Below are 21,398 nucleotides of genomic sequence, written 5' to 3'. Positions count from 1 at the left end.
ACACTAGATTATAGGAACACAGAAACACTAGAACACTGGAATACAGGAACACAGAAACACTAGAACACTGGAATACAGGAACACAGAAACACTAGAACACTGGAATACAGGAACACAGAAACACTAGAACACTGGAATACAGGAACACAGAAACACTAGAACACTGGAATACAGGAACACAGAAACACTAGAACACTAGATTATAGGAACACAGAAACACTAGAACACTGGATTAGAGGAACACAGAAACACTAGAAAGCTGGAATACAGGAACACAGAAACACTAGAACACTGGAATACAGGAACACAGAAACACTAGAACACTAGATTATAGGAACACAGAAACACTAGAACACTGGATTACAGGAACACAGAAACACTAGAACACTAGATTATAGGAACACAGAAACACTAGAACACTGGATTACAGGAACACAGAAACACTAGAACACTAGATTATAGGAACACAGAAACACTAGAACACTGGAATACAGGAACACAGAAACACTAGAACACTGGATTACAGGAACACAGAAACACTAGAACACTGGATTACAGGAACACAGAAACACTAGAACACTGGAATACAGGAACACAGAAACACTAGAACACTGGAATACAGGAACACAGAAACACTAGGACACTAGATTATAGGAACACAGAAACACTAGAACACTGGATTAGAGGAACACAGAAACACTAGAAAGCTGGAATACATGAACACAGAAACACTAGAACACTGGATTACAGGAACACAGAAACACTAGAACACTAGATTATAGGAACACAGAAACACTAGAACACTGGAATACAGGAACACAGAAACACTAGAACACTAGATTACAGGAACACAGAAACACTAGAACACTGGAATACAGGAACACAGAAACACTAGAACACTGGAATACAGGAACACAGAAACACTAGAACACTGGAATACTGGAACACAGAAACACTACAACACTGGAATACAGGAACACAGAAACACTAGAACACTAGATTACAGGAACACAGAAACACTACAACACTGGATTACAGGAACACAGAAACACTGGAACATTGGAATACAGGAACACAGAAACACTAGAACACTGGAATACAGGAACACAGAAACACAAGAACATTGGAATACAGGAACACAGAAACACTAGAACACTGGAATACAGGCACACAGAAACACTAGAACACTGGATTACAGGAACACAGAAACACTAGAACACTGGATTACAGGAACACAGAAACACTAGAACACTGGAATACAGGAACACAGAAACACTAGAACACTGGAATACAGGAACACAGAAACACTAGAACACTAGATTACAGGAACACAGAAACACTACAACACTGGATTACAGGAACACAGAAACACTAGAACACTGGATTACAGGAACACAGAAACACTAGAACACTAGATTCCAGGAACACAGAAACACTAGAACACTGGATTACAGGAACACAGAAACACTAGAACACTAGATTCCAGGAACACAGAAACACTAGAACACTAGATTCCAGGAACACAGAAACACTAGAACACTAGATTACAGGAACACAGAAACACTAGAACACTTTTATAGCTAAGATTCTAGGAAATGTCACAGCAGTTGTGCTCTTACCTACACAACAATGACATTCATGACATTTTTCAGTCTGGATTTAGACCAAATCACAGCACAGAAACAGCTCTAACAAGAGTCACTAATGACATACTCCTTTCACATAATAAGGGCTATATCTGTATTCTGGTGCTTGACCTTAGTGCAGCGTTTGATACCATAGATCATGTGATGCTTCTTGATAGGCTGGAAAATCTGGTAGGAATAAAAAGATCTGCCCTCTCTTGGTTCAGATCCTATTTATCTGATCGTTATCAATTTGTTTCTCTGAATAATAAATCCTCTAATCATACTTTAGTTAAATATGGTGTTCCACAAGGGTCTGTGCTTGGCCCTGTATTGTTCATACTCTACATGCTGCCACTGGGTAGACTAATCCGTAAGCATGGGATTCAATTCCACTGCTGATGACATACAACTGTATATATCAGCCAAACCCAATGATGTTGCTTGTCTACGTAAAATAACAGAATGTCTAACTGAAATTAAAGACTGGATGATGCAAAATTTTCTCATGTTAAATTCTGATAAAACTGAAGTCTTGTTACTAGGTACAGATACTCAGATACATTCACTCAGAAATGCTGCTATTAATCTTGATAATTCAACAGTAAAACACAGTACCATCATTAAAAACTTAGGGGTAGCCCTTGATTCGACTCTCACATTTGGTACCCACATATCCAATACAGTCAAAACCGCCTTCTTCCACCTGCACAATATTGCCAAAATTCGGCATATTTTATCCTTAAAAGATGCAGAAACATTAGTGCATGCTTTTATCACTTCACGTCTAGACTACTGTAGTGCGCTCCTGGCAGGGAGCTCGTGCAAAGCGTTACACAAGCTTCAGTTCACAATGCAGCAGCCAGGGTGCTCACTAGAGATAAAAAATTCGACCATATCACCCCAGTTCTCTCGTCCCTACACTGGCTACCTGTAAAATTTCGCATTGACTATAAAATACTCCTCCTAGCTTATAAATCTCTAAATGGTTTAGGCCCGCAGTATCTTACTGAACTTCTCATACCTTATCGCCCGTCACGTACACTTCGTTCACAGGATGCCCATCTACTCTTTGTTCCTCACATTAAGAAAAACACTGCAGGAGGAAGAGCCTTTTCTCACAAAGCTCCTCAACTCTGGAATAGCCTCCGGTTACTGTTCGGGGCTCAGACACACTCTCAATCTTTAAATCTAGATTAAAAACCTACATTTTCAAACAAGCTTTTGGTTAATCATTCACTTTCAGGTTACTCCTTCTCTATTAGTGTTTGAGCTGGTTTTCATATTATCACTGTTCTGTATTAACCTGTCATATCACCATAGCTACAGCTCTTTTAGTTAGCTTTCTAGTAACCGCCAACACGCTGTCTGTCGCTGGGTTCTCTTACCTGACCCGTGGAAGCTTTTTTCGCAGGACAATTTTGACCGTTCTTTACCATGACCCTACTAACCTCTGTATTTTTATTTGTTCCCTTTGTCTGGTTTTCTTTCTCCTGTCTCTCTCTCATGCTTTGAGATGTCCTGCTGCTCTCCAGGTGTTGCCCTGATCGAGCCCCTGTGTATCCTGTACAAGATCCTGGCCTTGTCTCATCTACACTATCATGCTTGGGCGTGTTGTTTTATCTCAGATTAACTCTGCACCTAATTTTAACTCACACAGAATCACTGATCACCTCCTCCTTCCTCAGACTCATACATCACTAATATACTACATTCACATTACTATAACCCCTTCATCTGTCATCACTTCACTTTTACTTCTGTTCTGTTCTCTGTTGTGTCTCCGGTGTCGACCCATTTCTTCCTCGTGTGCTGAGGGAGTCTTTCCTTGCCACTGTTGCCCCTGGCTTGCTCATAGGAGGCTTGGACCCGGATCTCTGTAAAGCTGCTTTGTGACGAATTTTTGTTGTGAACAGCGCTATTTAAATGAAATTTGATTTGATTGGATTTGGATTACAGGAACACAGAAACACTAGAACACCAGATTACAGGAACACAGAAACACTAGAACACTGGATTACAGGAACACAGAAACACTAGAACACCGGATTACAGGAACACAGAAACACTAGAACACTGGATTACAGGAACACAGAAACACTAGAACACTGGATTACAGGAACACAGAAACACTAGAACACCGGATTACAGGAACACAGAAACACTAGAACACTGGATTACAGGAACACAGAAACACTGGAACACCGGATTACAGGAACACAGAAACACTGGAACACTGGATTACAGGAACACAGAAACACTAGAACACCGGATTACAGGAACACAGAAACACTAGAACACCGGATTACAGGAACACAGAAACACTAGAACACTGGATTACAGGAACACAGAAACACTAGAACACCGGATTACAGGAACACAGAAACACTAGAACACCGGATTACAGGAACACAGAAACACTAGAACACTGGATTACAGGAACACAGAAACACTGGAACACCGGATTACAGGAACACAGAAACACTGGAACACTGGATTACAGGAACACAGAAACACTAGAACACTGGATTCCAGGAACACAGAAACACTGGAACACCGGATTACAGGAACACAGAAACACTGGAACACTGGATTACAGGAACACAGAAACACTAGAACACTGGATTACAGGAACACAGAAACACTAGAACAATGGATTATAGGAACACAGAAACACTGGAACACAAAAACACGAGAACACCGGATTACAGGAACACAGAAACACTAGAACACTGGATTACAGGAACACAGAAACACTAGAACACTGGATTACAGGAACACAGAAACACTGGAACACCGGATTACAAGAACACAGAAACACTGGAACACCGGATTACAAGAACACAGAAACACTGGAACACTGGATTACAGGAACACAGAAACACTACAACAGTGGATTACAGGAACACAGAAACACTAGAACACCAAAATACAGGAACACAGAAACACTAGAACACTGGATTACAGGAACACAGAAACACTAGAACACCGGATTACAGGAACACAGAAACACTAGAACACCGGATTACAGGAACACAGAAACACTAGAACACTGGATTACAGGAACACAGAAACACTAGAACACTGGATTACAGGAACACAGAGACACTAGAACACTGGATTACAGGAACACAGAAACACTGGAACACTGGATTACAGGAACACAGAAACACTAGAACACTGGATTACAGGAACACAGAAACACTAGAACACTGGATTACAGGAACACAGAAACACTGGAACACAGAAACATGAGAACACTGGATTACAGGAACACAGAAACATTAGAACACTGGATTACAGGAAAACAGAAACACTAGAACACTGGATTACAGGAAAACAGAAACACTAGAACACTGGATTATACGAACACAAACACTGGAACACTGGATTATAGGAACACAGAAACACTAGAACACTGGATTACAGGAACACAGAAACACTAGAACACTGGATTACAGGCACACAGAAACACTAGAACACTGGATTACAGGAACACAGAAACACTGGAACACCGGATTACAGGAACACAGAAACACTAGAACACTGGATTACAGGAACACAGAAACACTAGAACACTGGATTACAGGAACACAGAAACACTGGAACACAGAAACACGAGAACACTGGATTACAGGAACACAGAAACATTAGAACACTGGATTACAGGAAAACAGAAACACTAGAACACTGGATTACAGGAAAACAGAAACACTAGAACACTGGATTATACGAACACAAACACTGGAACACTGGATTATAGGAACACAGAAACACTTTAACACAGAAACATTGGAACACAAATACACAGGAACACAGAAACACTGGATTACAGGAACACAGAAACATTGAAACACTGGATTAGAGGAACACAGAAACACTAGAACACTGGATTACAGGGACACAGAAACACTAGAACACTGGATTATAGGAGCACAGAAACACTGGAACACAGAAACATTGAAACACAAATACACAGGAACTCTGGGACAAAGGTATACTGGACAAAGGTATAAAAGGTATAAAGGAACACTATAGCATTAAGCTCATCATCAGACACCAGTGTTTTTATATTTTACACAGACTCATGGACAGTTCCTCCGAACGTAAAGAGAAACTGAACATTCTATTTATTCTGTAATTTTTTTTATAGATTTATAGTTTTTTTGATTTATAGATTTTATTTAATAGATTTTATTAGAATCATTATTTCCACCGTTAAAATCTACACAGTGTCTTTAATTTTTAGATTTTATTTTAGATTTTATTTTTTTAATTGACACATTTATTTATTATTTGTTATAATGTATTTTATTTCTAGTTTTAACTTTACTGTTTATTTCCACCACAGTTTTATTTGTACAGGGTCCTGTGTGCATAGAAACTTGAATTTCATTTGAAATTAAATGTGTTATTATGATTATTATTATGGTTATTATTATTATTATTATTATTATTATTATTATTATTATTATTATTAGTAGTAGTAGTAGTAGTAGTAGTAGTAGTAGTAGTAGTAGTAGTAGTAGTAGTGGTATAGTGAATATAGGCTGTAAACACTTGATGCAGATAAAACCTGTTTGTCTTTTAAATGAGCGCCGCCACGTGGACCACAGTGGATAAGACAGTCTTCTTTACAGGTTGCCAGATTGGGTAGAAACAGACAAAACCATAACATTACTGCACAGTATTTACAACCAACATGGCAACACGAGCCAACAGCTCTGTGACATGATCCGGGACAACAACCCGAGACAAACCAAAAAACACAAAGAACCTACAATAAACAATAACAAAAAAAGGTACAAAAGAAAACAAAACAAAATGAAAAAAACAGAAACACACAGTAAAAATATAAACATAACTTGTCTATAACCACTTCATTCCAGACAGGGTCATGGTGAGTCCAGAGACAACACACAATTAGTGGGTGCAGGGCAAGAACACTCCCACAACACTACACACTCACCCAGTCACTCTCACACTCACCCAAGCACTATGACACTCACCCTGTCACTCTCACCCAGTCACTCTCACACACACTTAGGCACTCTCACACCCACCCAGTCACCCACACACCCACTCAGTCACTATCACACTCACCCAGGCACTCTCACACTCACCCAGTCACTCACCCTGTCACTCTCACCTAGTCACTCACACACTCACCCAGTCACTCTCACCCAGTCACTCACACTCACTCAGTCACTCACACTCACTTAGTCACTCACACACTCACCCAGTCACTCACACACTCACCCAGTCACTCTCACTCTCACCCAGTCACTCTCACTCTCACCCAGTCACTCACACACTCACCCAGTCACTCACCCAGTCACTCTCACTCTCACCCAGTCACTCTCACTCTCACCCAGTCACTCACATACTCACCCAGTCACTCACACACTCACCCAGTCACTCTCACATACTCACCCAGTCACTCACACACTCACCCAGTCACTCACACACTCACCCAGTCACTCTAACTCTCACCCATACACTCACAACCTGTGGACGGTTTCACACACTCACTCCAACTATCAGCATGTGTGTTTGGAAAGTGGAGGAACCCCACATAGACACAGGGAAAACACACCACACTCCTCACAGACAATGACCTGAGGAGGCGGGGACGACTCCACCTAAAGAGCACTGTTATAAGTTCAAGAAACTAGACCTCTAAGGTGGCATTTACAGTTTTTCTCAGTTGCTTTGGTGCATTTCTTACATCACAATTAACATTTGCACAACAGTAAGTGAATTTCTCAAAACTATTAGTACACACTTCAAAAACTAGTTGATAACCTGCAACAGCGTGTCACGTTCTCAAAATGAACAGTTAATTCCTTAAAAGCAAGTATTCATATCAGTGAAAGTCTCTGTGTTGTCAAAATAAACTCCTGACACCATTGTTTATGAACAAGATGTGGTCAAATGGCTTTGTCATGTTTTCATTACGACAGTTCACACTGTGAATGGTTTCCAGTGCAAAAAACTCAGATTATGGAGACACTACCTGAAACTGCTCAACACAGCACTGTACACTATTAGCACAGACCCATTTGAAGTTACACATTATTGTATTTAGTGGTAAATGAGTACAAGACACAATGTATGTTTTACATTTTTACTCCATATGTCTAATTTGTTCACAGCGCAGGGCAAAAGCAAAGTACAAACATATTTACGACAAAAATAAGAAACTCCCTTTGGACAGAGTTGTGCACAACTGTAAACAATATTGCAGCACATACTGGAACTGAACAGGAACATACAAAGTACTGTGAACACATAAATGTTTGACCTGTCCATACTGGTGACGGATCTCCTTCACTCTGTCAATTGTAGCGATTGAAACGGATTCAATATTCTGAAAAGATACTGTCATCCTTTATAACAGCGCTTTGTATCTCTTTCAACCTTAGGGCATTGTTTGCAATCACCATTACACAAACGGCTTCCTCTTGTTGCAGAGTAAAAAGAGGCCCTCTTCCACCACTGTGAGGTTGTCTTGCAATCCTATGTGGTGCAGAGTTAGATTATAGTGTACTGTGTAGTATAGTGTATACTGTACAGTGAACATGAGATATATTTCTTTAGCCCGTATTACTGTAGTGTACAATAACAGTGCTTACTGCTTGTAAAATGCTCCAGTACAGTGCCACACTGTAAATATGGCAAGTCTTTACTGCAACACTACACTACAATATAGTAAATCTGTGCTGCAATAACGCTGTAAGTCTAAATGTAAAATGTACTTGGCTCAGTGTAAGCTTCATGTATGACACAGTAGAGTAGTGCAGATTGTTTAGTGTTGAGTTACTGTCCAGTTCACACACCTGTTCTCCCAATAAAATGTTTGAATAATTGAATTTACAGTGGATCTTGCAACATTTGGCTGAACCCTTCGCCCAGCCTCAGCCACTGTGAGGACATGATCCACAACATGGTCCACAACTGTAGCCCTAATTTAATCAGGAACCTTCCTATGTACTTGGCCTCTTCTTCCTCTTCCCCAGGTTTGTCCCCTTCCCCTTCCTCCACGCATCCTCACCCCTCTTCCACGATGCTGACCTTCCATTTCTGAGTCACTGTATTGTCAAAATGGTACACACTGTGTCCTGCTTGGTTCGTATATTCTTGCCAATTGAGGGTTCATGGGATTCAGCTTTGAGTTTTTGACTGTGGAGGAGTGGCTTATCATTGGTTACAGACACTCCTCATCAGTGAAAGCCAAGATTCACCTGAGAGGAATTGTTCAATTTGGGAGACATTTTTCATCAAAAACTGAAAAAAGAAATGCATAAGATTTTCTTGACTGCTTTTGACGACTAGCTCAACAGTTTTGTATGTCATGATTCAAACAGCGGCACGGTGGCGCAGCAGGTAGGCAGTCACACAGCTCCAGGGTCCTGGAGGTTGTGGGTTCGATTCCCGCTCCGGGTGACTGTCTGTGAGGAGTGTGGTGTGTTCTCCCTGTGTCTGCGTGGGTTTCCTCCGGGTGACTGTCTGTGAGGAGTGTGGTGTGTTCTCCCTGTGTCTGCGTGGGTTTCCTCCGGGTGCTCCGGTTTCCTCCCACAGTCCAAAAACACACGTTGGTAGATGCATTGGCGACTCAAAAAAAGTGTCCGTGTGTGTGTTTCTGTGTTGCCCTGTGAAGGACTGGTGCCCCCTCCAGGGTGTATTCCTGCCTTGCGCCCAATGATTCCAGGTAGGCTCTGGACCCACTGCGACCCTGAATTGCATAAGCGCTTACAGATAATGAATGAATGAATGATTTAAACAGTGAAATGAAGACTGTTAGAGTCATAGGGAGAGACTATTCAGCATTCATTAGTATAGTTAATTTTGACTGATGTGACATAAGCAGATGATAATGTTATAAAACAGCAGAGAATTGTCAGGAAGCAGTTGAATCATGTCCAGAAGCATTTGCAGTTTGTTGTGGACGGAATGAGAGACTGCTGCTGTGATGTGCACAGATGACTCTGTCTTGTGAAGGTTGAACTAACAGTTCTGAGACTTTTAATTCTGATGAGAGAAATGCACCAAAGCAACTGAGAAAAACTGTAATAGATTGAGTCTGAGACCTTAAGGCGGTAATTATTGGTTTATCTCGGATTATAATGAGGAATTTAATGGTTTAACTCTGAGATTTTAAGACAGCATTTACTGGTCTTAAGCTCTAATTTATTAAATAATCTCTCAGTTTTTACTCACTGTTCTTCATGTTGTTTACTCTGCTATTAGCCTGGGTTTATCTGAACATACAAATGTCCGGAGTGTGTGTGTGTGTGTGTGTGTGTGTGTGTGTGTGAGAGAGAGAGAGAGAGAGAGAGAGAGAGAGAGAGAGAGAGAGAGAGAGAGAGATCAGGCATGTGTGCTGTTGGTATTTGGCAAGTCAGGACAGGCCTGTGTGTGTGTGTGTGTTACAGTGTGGTATCTGTAGTGGAACCCGTGCAGAGTGCAGGACGACTGAGCTGCCATTCATTCCTGGAACAACCTCACCAAGATCTTTCTCCCACTGTTTATCACACAGCAATATCAATGATGTACTTAATTACAGCAAATTGGTGAAAGCAGCCACCACAGAGCTGACATTCTCAGCTGTTTCACAGTGATGAGTACCGCAGGCAGTACGTCTGTCCGTAAACACACAAAGAGCCTCCGTCACATCGTGGTGTTCAGTGTCCTGGACATTGTAGGCATTGAGAGATGTTATGGCTTGAGCGTTTCTGTTGTGAATACGCTGGGGTTTTACACAAGTGATATGAAGCTGTCCAGCCACTGTAGCTTTGGCCATTTATTTGGTTCCAACCCACTCACAAGACACTGAGTTACGGGTCAGAAAACCTCACCCCATCACTAAGAGTTAGCTCATCAGTGCGGGACAACCTCTCTTTTACCCGTAACATGATAAAATAACTGGAGAAATCATCCGGATTAACCATATTCCCATTTCCCTTCACTAGACACTGTGACGTTCTGCCACCAATTAAGCTCCGCCCACAAACCACATCACTTCTGTTTGCAAACAAACAATGGTCTATTGAGACTGTAGTTAGAGAGCGATTGCGTCACGACTTGTATGACGTCAAAATAGGTTCTAAATTTCTTAGAACCAAAAAAACAGAACCATAACCAATAAATGTCATTTTATAATTGAGAAAACTGGCATTAATATAAAAACAGGGTTGTAAACAGAAAATAATTTCTGTATAAAATCGTCTATTTTGAGTTTAAAATTCTTAAAGAATCCGTTTTTACTTTCTTTCATTCCGCCTTTTCTTTGCTTCTCTCGGTCTCGCTTTCGCTTCCAGAAGTTTCTCTTTTGACTTTTGACGGGGGTCGGGATCTAGACAGTCATTGGCTGCTGAAATTAAGCCCCGCCCACCCAGCTGATTCTGCACACCCTAACCCTGATTGGAAAATGACTCTCAGCTTCTATGAGGAACTGTGCATTACTAAAAGACATAATCGTTAATAAATATTTGATATTGTTTACTTGTCTGTGCCGGTCAGGGTAAGACTGCCGCGCTCTCGCTGACGTAGCGGGGTGTACACATCTCTGCAGGCTGGAGGCCAGCAAGTGGGCGGGGCGTACGCAGCAAGTGGGCGGACACCAGCAAGTGTCAGAGCAAAACTCTGTTTTGTGGGAAGGTGAATGTAGGAAAAGTAGCCTTTGTGATTTGAAAAAAGGGCATAGTTTATCTCCAACAGAACTAGGTGCCCTCTACTAGTTATAGATTAAAATATTAGGGTTCAGTGAAAACGAAATACATAGCACTCCTGGTGTTTTAGTTATATATGTTTGGTAATTGATTATGGGGTGAACTGCAGATTTATGAAATTCATTAGGTCTCTCGTGTCTACAATCATTATTTTAGTTTGATTACAGAACTATAGGACTGTGTTATTTGTTTTGTACTCAGCACAGGATTGGATTATAATCAGTTTAAATGTGTAAACCCTTAAGTAACACTTATGGCCCACGGTTCAAATGAATATTTTAGGCAGCTCCTTTCCATTAATGGACAATGGGAGAAATGGTGCTAGTAATTAGAAAATAATCATAATATTCAGCAAATCTACCATGCCCCCTCAGTCATAGTGGGTGTGTATGACACTAGAGTCAGTGCATGTAGCTACATATGCTTTGGTTTGGCGTCAGAACCAGGTCCTGGAACACCCTACTCACAAAATTAGTTGAATCAGGTTTGTTTGAACAGGTAGAATAGGGTCAGAGTTGCATAACACTGGCTCAGACTGTCAGAAAGCCTCCCTTTCTTCTCACCTGGATTGTGCATGTGAATTTGTGGAAGGACTATCATTCATTCATTCATTCATTCATTGTCTGAAACTGCTATTCCAATTCAGGGTCGCAGTGGGTCCGGTCCGGAGCCTAACTGGAATCACTGGGTGCAAGGCGGGAACACACCAGTCCCTCACAGGGCGACACACACACACAGATACCCTTCTCGCAGAATGGCCTGGGTGGGCGGGGCTTAATTTCAGCAGCCAATGACTGTCTAGATCCCGACCCCTGTCAAAAGTCAAAAGTGAGACTGAGAGAAGTGCAACCGTGAAAAGGCGGAATGAATGAAAGCGAAAACGGATTCTTCAAGAATATTCAATTTAAAATAAACGATTGTTTGACATTTATTGATTATGAACTCTGTGTTTTAGTTCTCAGAACTTTAGAACAGGGAGAACACACCACACTCCTCACAGTCACCCGGAGGAAACCCGTTCTCTGTGTGAGACCGCAGACTTATGTGTGTGTGTTTCAAATAACATATCGACACTTTCCATTCAATCAACTCCCTTTGTCTCCAGACCACAGAGGTAGAGGGGGAGGCACAGGCCACGTCTGGAAAGGTGTTAGAAATACAGGAGATAGGAGATGGTGGGAAACTCAGAGTTTTGGGAACAGGAAACAACGAAAGATGACTGAAATGTAAAAGAGCGAACAGATGGTGAACTTCAAAGGGTTTTCCATTTGTAAAAAGACGCTGATCAAAAATGGTCAGCAGAGAGGTGAAAAACAGCGTTGCGCGCACGTCCCTCTCTCACGTTAACTAATAAATGCTGTCTCACTTGATGCCGACTCAGAGACTCAAGAGCTGTCTTATTTTCTGTCATGATTTTCCACCACACTGCCCACATCAGGTTTAAAACTCTCACGCTGCCCACGGTAACGGTCAAGAGTCTGACTGCACCTCGAGCCCTTCCTGCTTCAGCTCGACTAGTCACATGGAGGACCACTGTCAAGACTCTTCTCGGTCCTGGCCCCAGACTGTGGAGAGAGCTTCCACTGGCTTCCAACAGTGGACTCTCTCACGATCTTCACGTTAAGTCTGAACACCCGTCTCTCTGTGACACACTGAAGTGAGCACGAATCTAAGTGCTCACTGTAACCTAACTCCGTTTCTTCTACATACGAGCACTGACTAAACTCTGTGTATTGCACTTATACTATGTTTTATTGGGTATCAGCACTGGCCAAGGGCGTAGAATTAGCGTGGACGGAGGAGACATGCCCCCCCCCCCCCCAATATCCAGTGATTATTGAATTATTGAATAACAGCAGGCTAAAGCTGTCAGTGAATAACATGGTTTGGAAATAAACTGCACAACACACTGTCACTTGTCAGTTCTCGTACACTGTCTGTAACATGCTTTGGTTTGTGGTCTGTTCTGTTTTTGTTCCTTGTTTGTGCTCCCCTTGTCATGTGACTGTTCCCCCATCTTGTGTCTGCTTCCTGCTTGTTCCTAGGTCATGTGACACTCCCTTGTGTTCCTAGTGTCATGTGTCTTAATTAGTGTCCAGGTGTTTCTTGTTGGTGTGGTCTTTATACAGTCCTTGTCTGTGGCACTTGTTGGTGGGTCATTGAATGTATCAATGAGGTATGGATGGTTGCGTTTGGTGCTTGATGGCGCTGTGCCTTAGCCGCGCTCTGTGTTTAGTCCCTTTGTTCTGATATCGGGATTGTATGGCCTTGATTTTGAAGCTAATGACCTTAATGAATTTGTTTGGGGGGGGGAGCTAGTTGACCGGACCTCGGAATCCAATGGGTCTGAGTGTCCAAAGCTCACAGAGGCTTATCCAGAGCCCCCGGCTGCTCCAGAGTCTGCAGGGCCCCCTGCTTCTGAGGATGTCTCCGCAGCTGTTCCTGATCAAGTGAAGGCAGTGTCCTCCGCCGCTCCTGTTCCTGTGATGGCGGTGAACCCAGCCACTCCTGTCCCTGTGAAAGCTCGAATCATAGGTCCGCACCAATGTCAAGGACTGACCGTGAGCGGATGAGACAGCTCTTCCTCCGTGCCTTCTCTGCTCCCAGAGACACAGCTCCCTCGAGACGCCTCGTCTGTTCCAGAGGCAGAGCAGCACAGTCGACACGGCAGCTCACACAGATCAGAATGAACAAAAAATGCTGCCAAAGACATGCTTGCTTCCAATTATGTTGAATTTATTCCTTTTTCTGAACTGAATTTTTGCGATGGTATCGTTTCAGTATCGGTATTGAGATATTTAGGCAGCTATTGTATCGAATGTCATGATTTCGGTCTCGTGATAACACTAATACAGTCTGAGAGCTCAGACCTAGAAGGAGAAACTAGTCAGTGCTCAAACCTGGAAATAAAGGAGTTAAGCACAGTGTAAGTGCAGTGCAGTCTGTTACAGTGGGCTCTTAGATTAGTCACAGAGAGATGGGTCTACGTCTGTGTGAGTGGGAAACAGAGTGCGTCGTAGAGGGCGGAGTCAATACCATACCTCGGAAAAACGCCTGGAGGTGTGTTCTCTGGGTTAGTGCCTTGCCTCTTTAAGAGGTTTATGAGAGAGAGGGAATCTATCCATTGCTGGAGGAAACACCCCAGGTTGTAGGTAATGAATTGTGCGTGTGTACAGGAGTTTAAAGGGTTTTAAGGCTGTGTTTGAGAAGCTCCTGTGCTGACAGGACTTTGGTGTGGGTGTGTGAGTGTTTTCCAGGCTGTAAACCTGTAAAAGCCGTGTTTCTGTGAGAGATGGAGCTGAAGGGTAAAGTGGCGGTGGTGACTGGAGCTGCTCAGGGCTTGGGCAGAGGATTCTCTGAGGTCCTTCTGAAAAACGGAGCCAAAGTAAAACCACAATGCTGTGTTTATTAAAGTATATTTATCTTGTAGCCTCTATCTCACCACCTCTGCCCCACAGTAACGCACTGTATTCCACTACTGTGACTGTGTTAAAGGTAGCTCTGCTGGACATCAATGAAAAAGTGGGCAAAGCGCTGGAAACCCACTTTAATGAAGTGTACGGGGCTGAAAAGGCCATATTTTTCACGGCAGATGTTTCCTCAGACGCGCAGTTTAAAGGTAAGAAGCTTTAGAAAATGTTACTTAACAATTTCTGAATTTAAAGCCTATGTCTCATTATTCTTCTCGAGACTTGAGTTTCCGTTCCTCATTAAATTGTGCAGGATTTTACTTTGTTACTTACACAATGTTTCCGGTTTAAATAATAGTTCCACATTTTTTTTCGAATTTTCCATTCCACCTTAAATGCTGCAGCAGTTATATTATTTACCTGAGCTGAGGTAATATTTAATTTTTCCATTCCACCTTAAATGTTACAGTTCCGTTCTGACGCCTGAGGTGATTAATTTAAAGATTTAAGGTGGAACGTTTGAAGAAGAACCAGTCACAGCCGACAGAGTGGAGCGGGTTGTGGATTTAATGTGGGGCGGAACAGTAGAAACGTTTGGATATGAGTAGCTCCTTTCTCTCTGAGGGAGAACTGAGCAGCTCTCCTCTTTTAAGGTGGACTCCTCTGAATGTTAAAGGCTTTACTTATTTCTATTGTATTGAGAAGTTGAGTGTGTTTTTAGGGCACTTCTGTCTGAAATAAAGGGAAAAAAAGAGGTGGAGGAAGTTCTGAAAATCATTAACTGTTCTCTTTTCTGGTGAAAACATTCTACCTTAAGTCCATCTGAGTGTCAATATTTGACTAAACCCTCTGTACACACAGTGGCCACAGGTCAATAATAAGAGTCAATGGCCGTGGTCTTTGATCTGCTTTATAAACACAGTGAACTAAAATAAAGGTACATTTTATTCTCAAGCAAATTATTCAGTAAAATCCAATTGACCCGCCCCCTCTTTGAGGCCAGTGATTCCAGGTGAGCTCTGGACCCACCGCGACCCTGGACTGGATAAAGGTTACAGATAATGGACGGACGGACGGATCCAATTGAACTGTTACTGCCTTTTTTTTTTTTTAAATTCAAGAATGAATGTTTAAAAAATGAATAAAACCATAAAGAAGCGCGCTGTGTGGAGGATTACACCGTCAGGGCCACAGTAAAGCTGTTTATTTGTAATTTCTTGATTAATTTGGCCTGTTGCGTAGGTGTATGTTTGTTAGTGCTCGCCGATATTAGCCCAAATCAACATCACGATTAATTGTACATTTTACCACGATTACAACTATTTAGCTTTAGATTAATTTTCGATGAATTGCCCTAATGTTTACACCGGTGTTCTTCATTCTGTGTTGTCTGCAGCAAAGTGTAGCCCACGAAATAAAGGCACAATACTTTTATTAAACAGCTACAAGATGAAGGTGACCTATAGAAGCTGGAGCTGTCCTTGTTCCAATGGAGTAGTGTAATTTATGTGAATATTAATTACAAACGTACATTACACGAATTGTGTTATCAATATTAGGTTCTCACCAGCAATAATGGACTCACTAGGTGTGTAGCTGTGTTCTTTTTGCAAAAATCCTGTATCATATCATCACCCACTGCCCCGTTACAAAATAAACCTTAGGGTGTCCTCTTGTGGACGTTATGAGGTATTGCCTGATCTCGTTTTCCTCGGTTGAGGCTCAATTCTGTCCACAAAAGCCCCGTTGGGTTTTATTTCATTTTTTTTATGTGGTAATTGATAAATAAAGACAATAGCAGGTCGTTTGGATTTCACTGAATAATTTGTTTGAGAATGAGATGTGATTTTGCCGGGGCTGGGTGTAGCACACCAGGAGTCCACTGTCCCACCTCCAGATGAATGTGCCGCGACAAACTCGCTCAGTTAAAAACAAAATGGACTCCCATCAGATTCCCTCCCTCCGGGACCTGGACTATTAATGTTTTAGTTATAAAAAGAGGTTGTAATGTGTAAATAAGGAATGGACAGGAGAAATCAAACACGTGTCCTAACACCTGTGTCATTTCTGTCTGAAAAGGATTGTTAAATTCAGGGAACGGATTAAGTCTCAAAATGATATTTTTTCAACATGAGACTTAAGGGGCTCCCTACGATGCAGCTTTAACCCTGTTATTAAAGATATAAACTCTGTCTGAGCTCTGAATGAAGTAAATGGCCCCACGGTGGAGCAGCAGGTAGTGTCTCTGTCACAGCTCCAGGGTTCTGGAGGTTGTGGGTTCAAGTCCCGCTCCAGGTGACTGTCTGTGAGGAGTGTGGTGTGTTCTCTCAGTGTCTGTGTGGGTTTCCTCCAGGTGACTGTTTGTGGGGACGGTGGTGTGTTCTCTGTGTCTGCTGGGGTTTCCTCCAGGTGACTGTCTGTTAGGAGTGTGGTGTGTTCTACCTGTGTCTGTGTGGGTTTCCTCCGGGTGACTGTCTGTGAGGAGTGTGGTGTGTTCTACCTGTGTCTGTGTGGGTTTCCTCCGGGTGACTGTCTGTGAGGAGTGTGGTGTGTTCTCCCTGTGTCTGTGTGGGTTTCCTCCGGGTGAGTGTCTGTGAGGAGTGTGGTGTGTTCTACCTGTGTCTGTGTGGGTTTCCTCCGGGTGACTGTCTGTGAGGAGTGTGGTGTGTTCTACCTGTGTCTGTGTGGGTTTCCTCCTGGTGACTGTCTGTGAGGAGTGTGGTGTGTTCTACCTGTGTCTGTGTGGGTTTCCTCCGGGTGACTGTCTGTGAGGAGTGTGGTGTGTTCTCCCTGTGGCTGCGTGGATTTCCTCCGGTTGTTCCGGTTTCCTCCCACACTCCAAAAACACACGATGGTAGGTGGATTGGCGACTCAAGTGTCTGTATGAGTGAGTGTGTCGCCCTGTGAAGGACTGGCGCTTACTCAGTAAAAATCACCCACTCACAATGGATTCATTAAAAACACTTAAATATAATAAAAGCATTAGATAGAGACCAGAAAAACGTAGCTTGCCTCGAACCAAAATATGCTTTTATTTGCAAAGTTTTATTTTGTAAATGCGCCACTGAGATTGTGTTTTGGCAGTGAGTCAGAAACAGGGTGGGTCTTTCAGCCTTTGTTAAAGGAGCAACCTGTAACACTGACGCCAAGTGTTTAAAATCTGAACTGTAATACAGTTTCAAAACAGTGGAGAGCGCTGTCTGCCTCCTCCCCCTCCTCCCAGAAGTGAAGCTAGAGCAGGTGCCAGTTCGAGGAAAACTGAACGAACAAGAGACGAGTTCAAGAACTTGGACTGTAGCTAAGAAGAATGTGCCTTATTCAACATATTTACACAGAAAAGTGTTCAACATTTCACTAAAACTTCTACCTACGCAAAAAAGTGAACATGCGGCTGCCATTTCCCTGCATTTACAAGCCTTTACTCTCCAGAATCAGAATCAGAATCAGAAATACTTTATTGATCCCAGGGGGAAATTGCAATTATTACAGTAGCAGCCAGTTGTAAAAGAATAAACACTCTGATAAAAATTTAACACAAAAGGAATTTTTTACAATATGTACACATCTATAATAATAAATACAGATATACTGTATACAGCAGTAAGAGTATTGCACATTTGAGTTGTTACACTCATAATTAAAAAATTTGTTCTATTGTTATTACTGTACATGTGAAAGGTGTCGTGCTTTAAGTGTGGAGTTATAAAGTCTGGTAGCCACTGGTAGGAATGACCTCCTGTGTCGCTCTGTAGTGCATTTTGTCTGAATGAGTCTTGCACTGAACGTGCTCCTGTGTCTCATTACCATGTGATAAAGAGGGTGGGAGCCATTATCCATAATAGCCTGCAGTTTAGACAGCATCCTCCTCTCAGACACTGCCGTCAGCGAGTCCAGCTCTACACCCACAACCTCACTGGCTCTACGGATCAATTTATTAAGTCTGTTGGCATCTGCCACCCTCAACCCGCTGCCCCAACATGCAACAGCATAAAGGATGGCACTGGCCACAACTGACTCATAAAAAATCCTCAGCATAGTTCTGCAGATGTTGAAGGACCTCAGACGCCTCAGAAAATAGAGACGACTTTGGCCCTTCTTGTAAAGGGCGTCAGTGTTCTTAGCCCAGTCCAGTTTATTGTCAATGTGTACGCCCAGATATTCATAGTCCTCCACAATGTCCACATTGACCCCCCTGATGGACACAGGGGTCACCGGCGTTTTGTCCCTCCTCAGGTCCACCACCAGCTCCTTTGTCTTTGTCACGTTGAGCTGCAGATGGTTCAGCTCACACCACGCAACAAAGTCGTTCACCGTCTCCCTGTACTCATCCTCATCACCTCTGCTGATACATCCAACAAGTGCAGAGTCATCAGAAAACTTCTGGAGGTGGCAAGTCTCTGTGCAGTAGTTGAAATCAGTAGTGTAGAGGGTGAAGAGGAAGGGAGAGAGGACAGTTCCCTGCGGGGCTCCAGTATTGCTGATCACTCTGTCTGACACACAGTGCTGCAGACGTACATACTGTGGTCTGCCAGTCAGGTAGTCAACAATCCAGGACACAAGGGGGGCGTCTACCTGCATCGCGTTCATCTTATCACCCAGAAGAGCAGGCTGAATGGTGTTAAACGCACTGGAGAAGTCAAAAAACATGACCCTCACAGTGCCGCCTGGCTTATCCAGGTGAGCATACGCTCGGTTCAGCAGGTAGATGATGGCATCCTCAACCCCCAGACGAGGCTGGTAGGCGAACTGGAGGGGGTCTAGAAGTGGCTGGACCATGGGCCGGAGGTGATCCAGGACAAGTCTCTCCATGGTCTTCATGATGTGGGACGTCAGTGCCACCGGCCTGTAGTCCTTGATGTCACTGGGCCGCGGAGTCTTTGGCACAGGAACAATGCAGGACGTCTTCCACATCACCAGGACCCTCTGGAGACTCAGGCTCATGTTGAAGACATGTTGCAGGACTCCACAAAGTTGGGTGGCACAGGCTTTAAGCACCCTGGGGGGAACACCATCAGGGCCTGCAGCCTTGTTCGTGTGGAGTCTCTGTAGCTGTCTTCTCACCTGGTCAGCTGTGAGATTCACTGTAGAGGTCCCTGGTGGGGGAGGAGAGGAGGTGTGACGTGGACTATCACAGGAGGTGTGACGTGGACTATCACAGGAGGGGGGGAGGGGGAGTGGAGTGGGCTGTTGAGGCCCGACAGCAGAGGAGTCAGGGCTCACAGTGTCAAATCTGTTAAAAAACAAATTTAACTCATTGGCCCTGTCCACACTGCCCTCTACTCCCCTGTTGTTGCTGGACCTTAAGCCAGAGATGGTCCTCATACCACTCCAGACCTCCCTCATGTTGTTCTGCTGGAGTTTCCACTCCAGCTTCCTCCTGTATCTTTCCTTAGCCTCCCTGATGGTTCTCTTCAGTTCCCTCTGAATCGTTCTCACCTCATCCCGGTCTCCAGCTCTGAAAGCCCTCTTCTTCTTATTGAGGAGTGCTTTAATGTCTTTTGTTACCCACGGCTTGTTGTTTGGGTAACATTTAACAGTCCTGGTTGGGACAGTGGATTCTACACAGAAGTTGATGTAATCTGTGATGCACTCTGTGAGCCCGTCAATGTCCTCTCCATGAGGCTCATAGAGTGCTGTCCAGTCTGTGGTCTCAAAGCAGTCCTGCAGTACTTCAGAAGTCTCCTCTGACCATCTCCTCACTGTCCTCATGGTCACGGGCTGACTCTTCACCTGAGGCACATACTTTGAACTAAGGTTGACCAAGTTATGGTCAGATCCACCCAGAGGGGGGAGGGGGGAGCAGCTGTATGCCTCCTTAACATTAGCATACATCAGGTCCAATGTTCTCTCCTCTCTGGTAGGACAGTCCACATACTGAGTGAAGTTTGGTAATGTCCTGGCCATAGTGACATGGTTAAAGTCACCTGATATGGCAATGAAGGCAGTCGGGTGTTGAGTTTGGAGACGCGCTATGGTGGAGTGAATGACGTCACACGCCGACGTCGGGTTGGCAGAGGGGGGGATGTACACAGCGACCACAACAACATGGGAAAATTCCCTCGGCAAATAATATGGCCTGAGTCCAACAGCCAACAGCTCAATGTCCGGACAACAGATACGCTCCTTGATGGTAATGTGACCAGGAGAGCACCAGCGGTTGTTAACCAACACAGCCAGCCCTCCCCCTTTACGCTTACCGCTCTCGGTGCGGTTCCGGTCGGCCCGAACAGTCTGAAAGCCAGCGATTGAAACATTATCATCTGGAATGTCCTGGTGTAGCCATGTTTCCGAGAAGCACATTAAACTACACTGCCGATACTCCTTCTGACTCATGGCTAACGCTGTTAGCTCGTCCATCTTATTAGCCAGCGATCTAACGTTGCCCATGACGACGGTGGGAAGACGCGGCTTATATCCCTTTTTCTCCATAAGCCTCCGTCTTTTTGCCCTCGATTTCCCCGAGCGCTGGTTCGTTCCTCCTCTACATCCCCTGTGCATCCGTCTCCAGAGCTCGTCTGGGATGTTCGCGGCCCTGATCTCCATGCCGGCCGGCTTCAGCGCGATCAGCTGATCCCGGGTGTAAACAAAGGGACCATGCTCCTGCGCCGCGGTGCACCATGAAAGTAGAACTT

The 21,398-nt window shown here is 43.6% G+C and overlaps 1 protein-coding gene across 4 annotated transcripts in view; it reads left to right on the top strand.

Moving 5' to 3' along the window:
- Positions 1 to 13,536: 13,536 nt before the first annotated feature.
- zgc:56585 (uncharacterized protein LOC393297 homolog) overlaps positions 13,537 to 21,398 on the top strand; it is a 28,088-nt gene continuing 20,226 nt past the window's right edge. The window contains exons 1-3 of one of the 4 annotated variants that reach the window (XM_066645861.1): positions 13,537 to 14,508; positions 14,614 to 14,741; positions 14,852 to 14,975. In XM_066645861.1, coding sequence (XP_066501958.1) covers positions 14,649 to 14,741; positions 14,852 to 14,975 — 217 coding nt within the window. In that variant the 5' untranslated portion in view covers positions 13,537 to 14,508; positions 14,614 to 14,648. Of the gene's footprint in view, positions 14,742 to 14,851; positions 14,976 to 21,398 lie in introns of all 4 variants that reach the window. The other 3 variants (XM_066645862.1, XM_066645864.1, XM_066645860.1) reach the window with 3 other exon arrangements.

This window comes from Hoplias malabaricus, chromosome 15, assembly GCF_029633855.1.
Source record: "Hoplias malabaricus isolate fHopMal1 chromosome 15, fHopMal1.hap1, whole genome shotgun sequence".
Taxonomy (NCBI): domain Eukaryota; kingdom Metazoa; phylum Chordata; class Actinopteri; order Characiformes; family Erythrinidae; genus Hoplias; species Hoplias malabaricus.
Note: the sequence above shows the minus strand (reverse complement) of the source record. Positions and strands in the feature narration are given on the sequence as shown.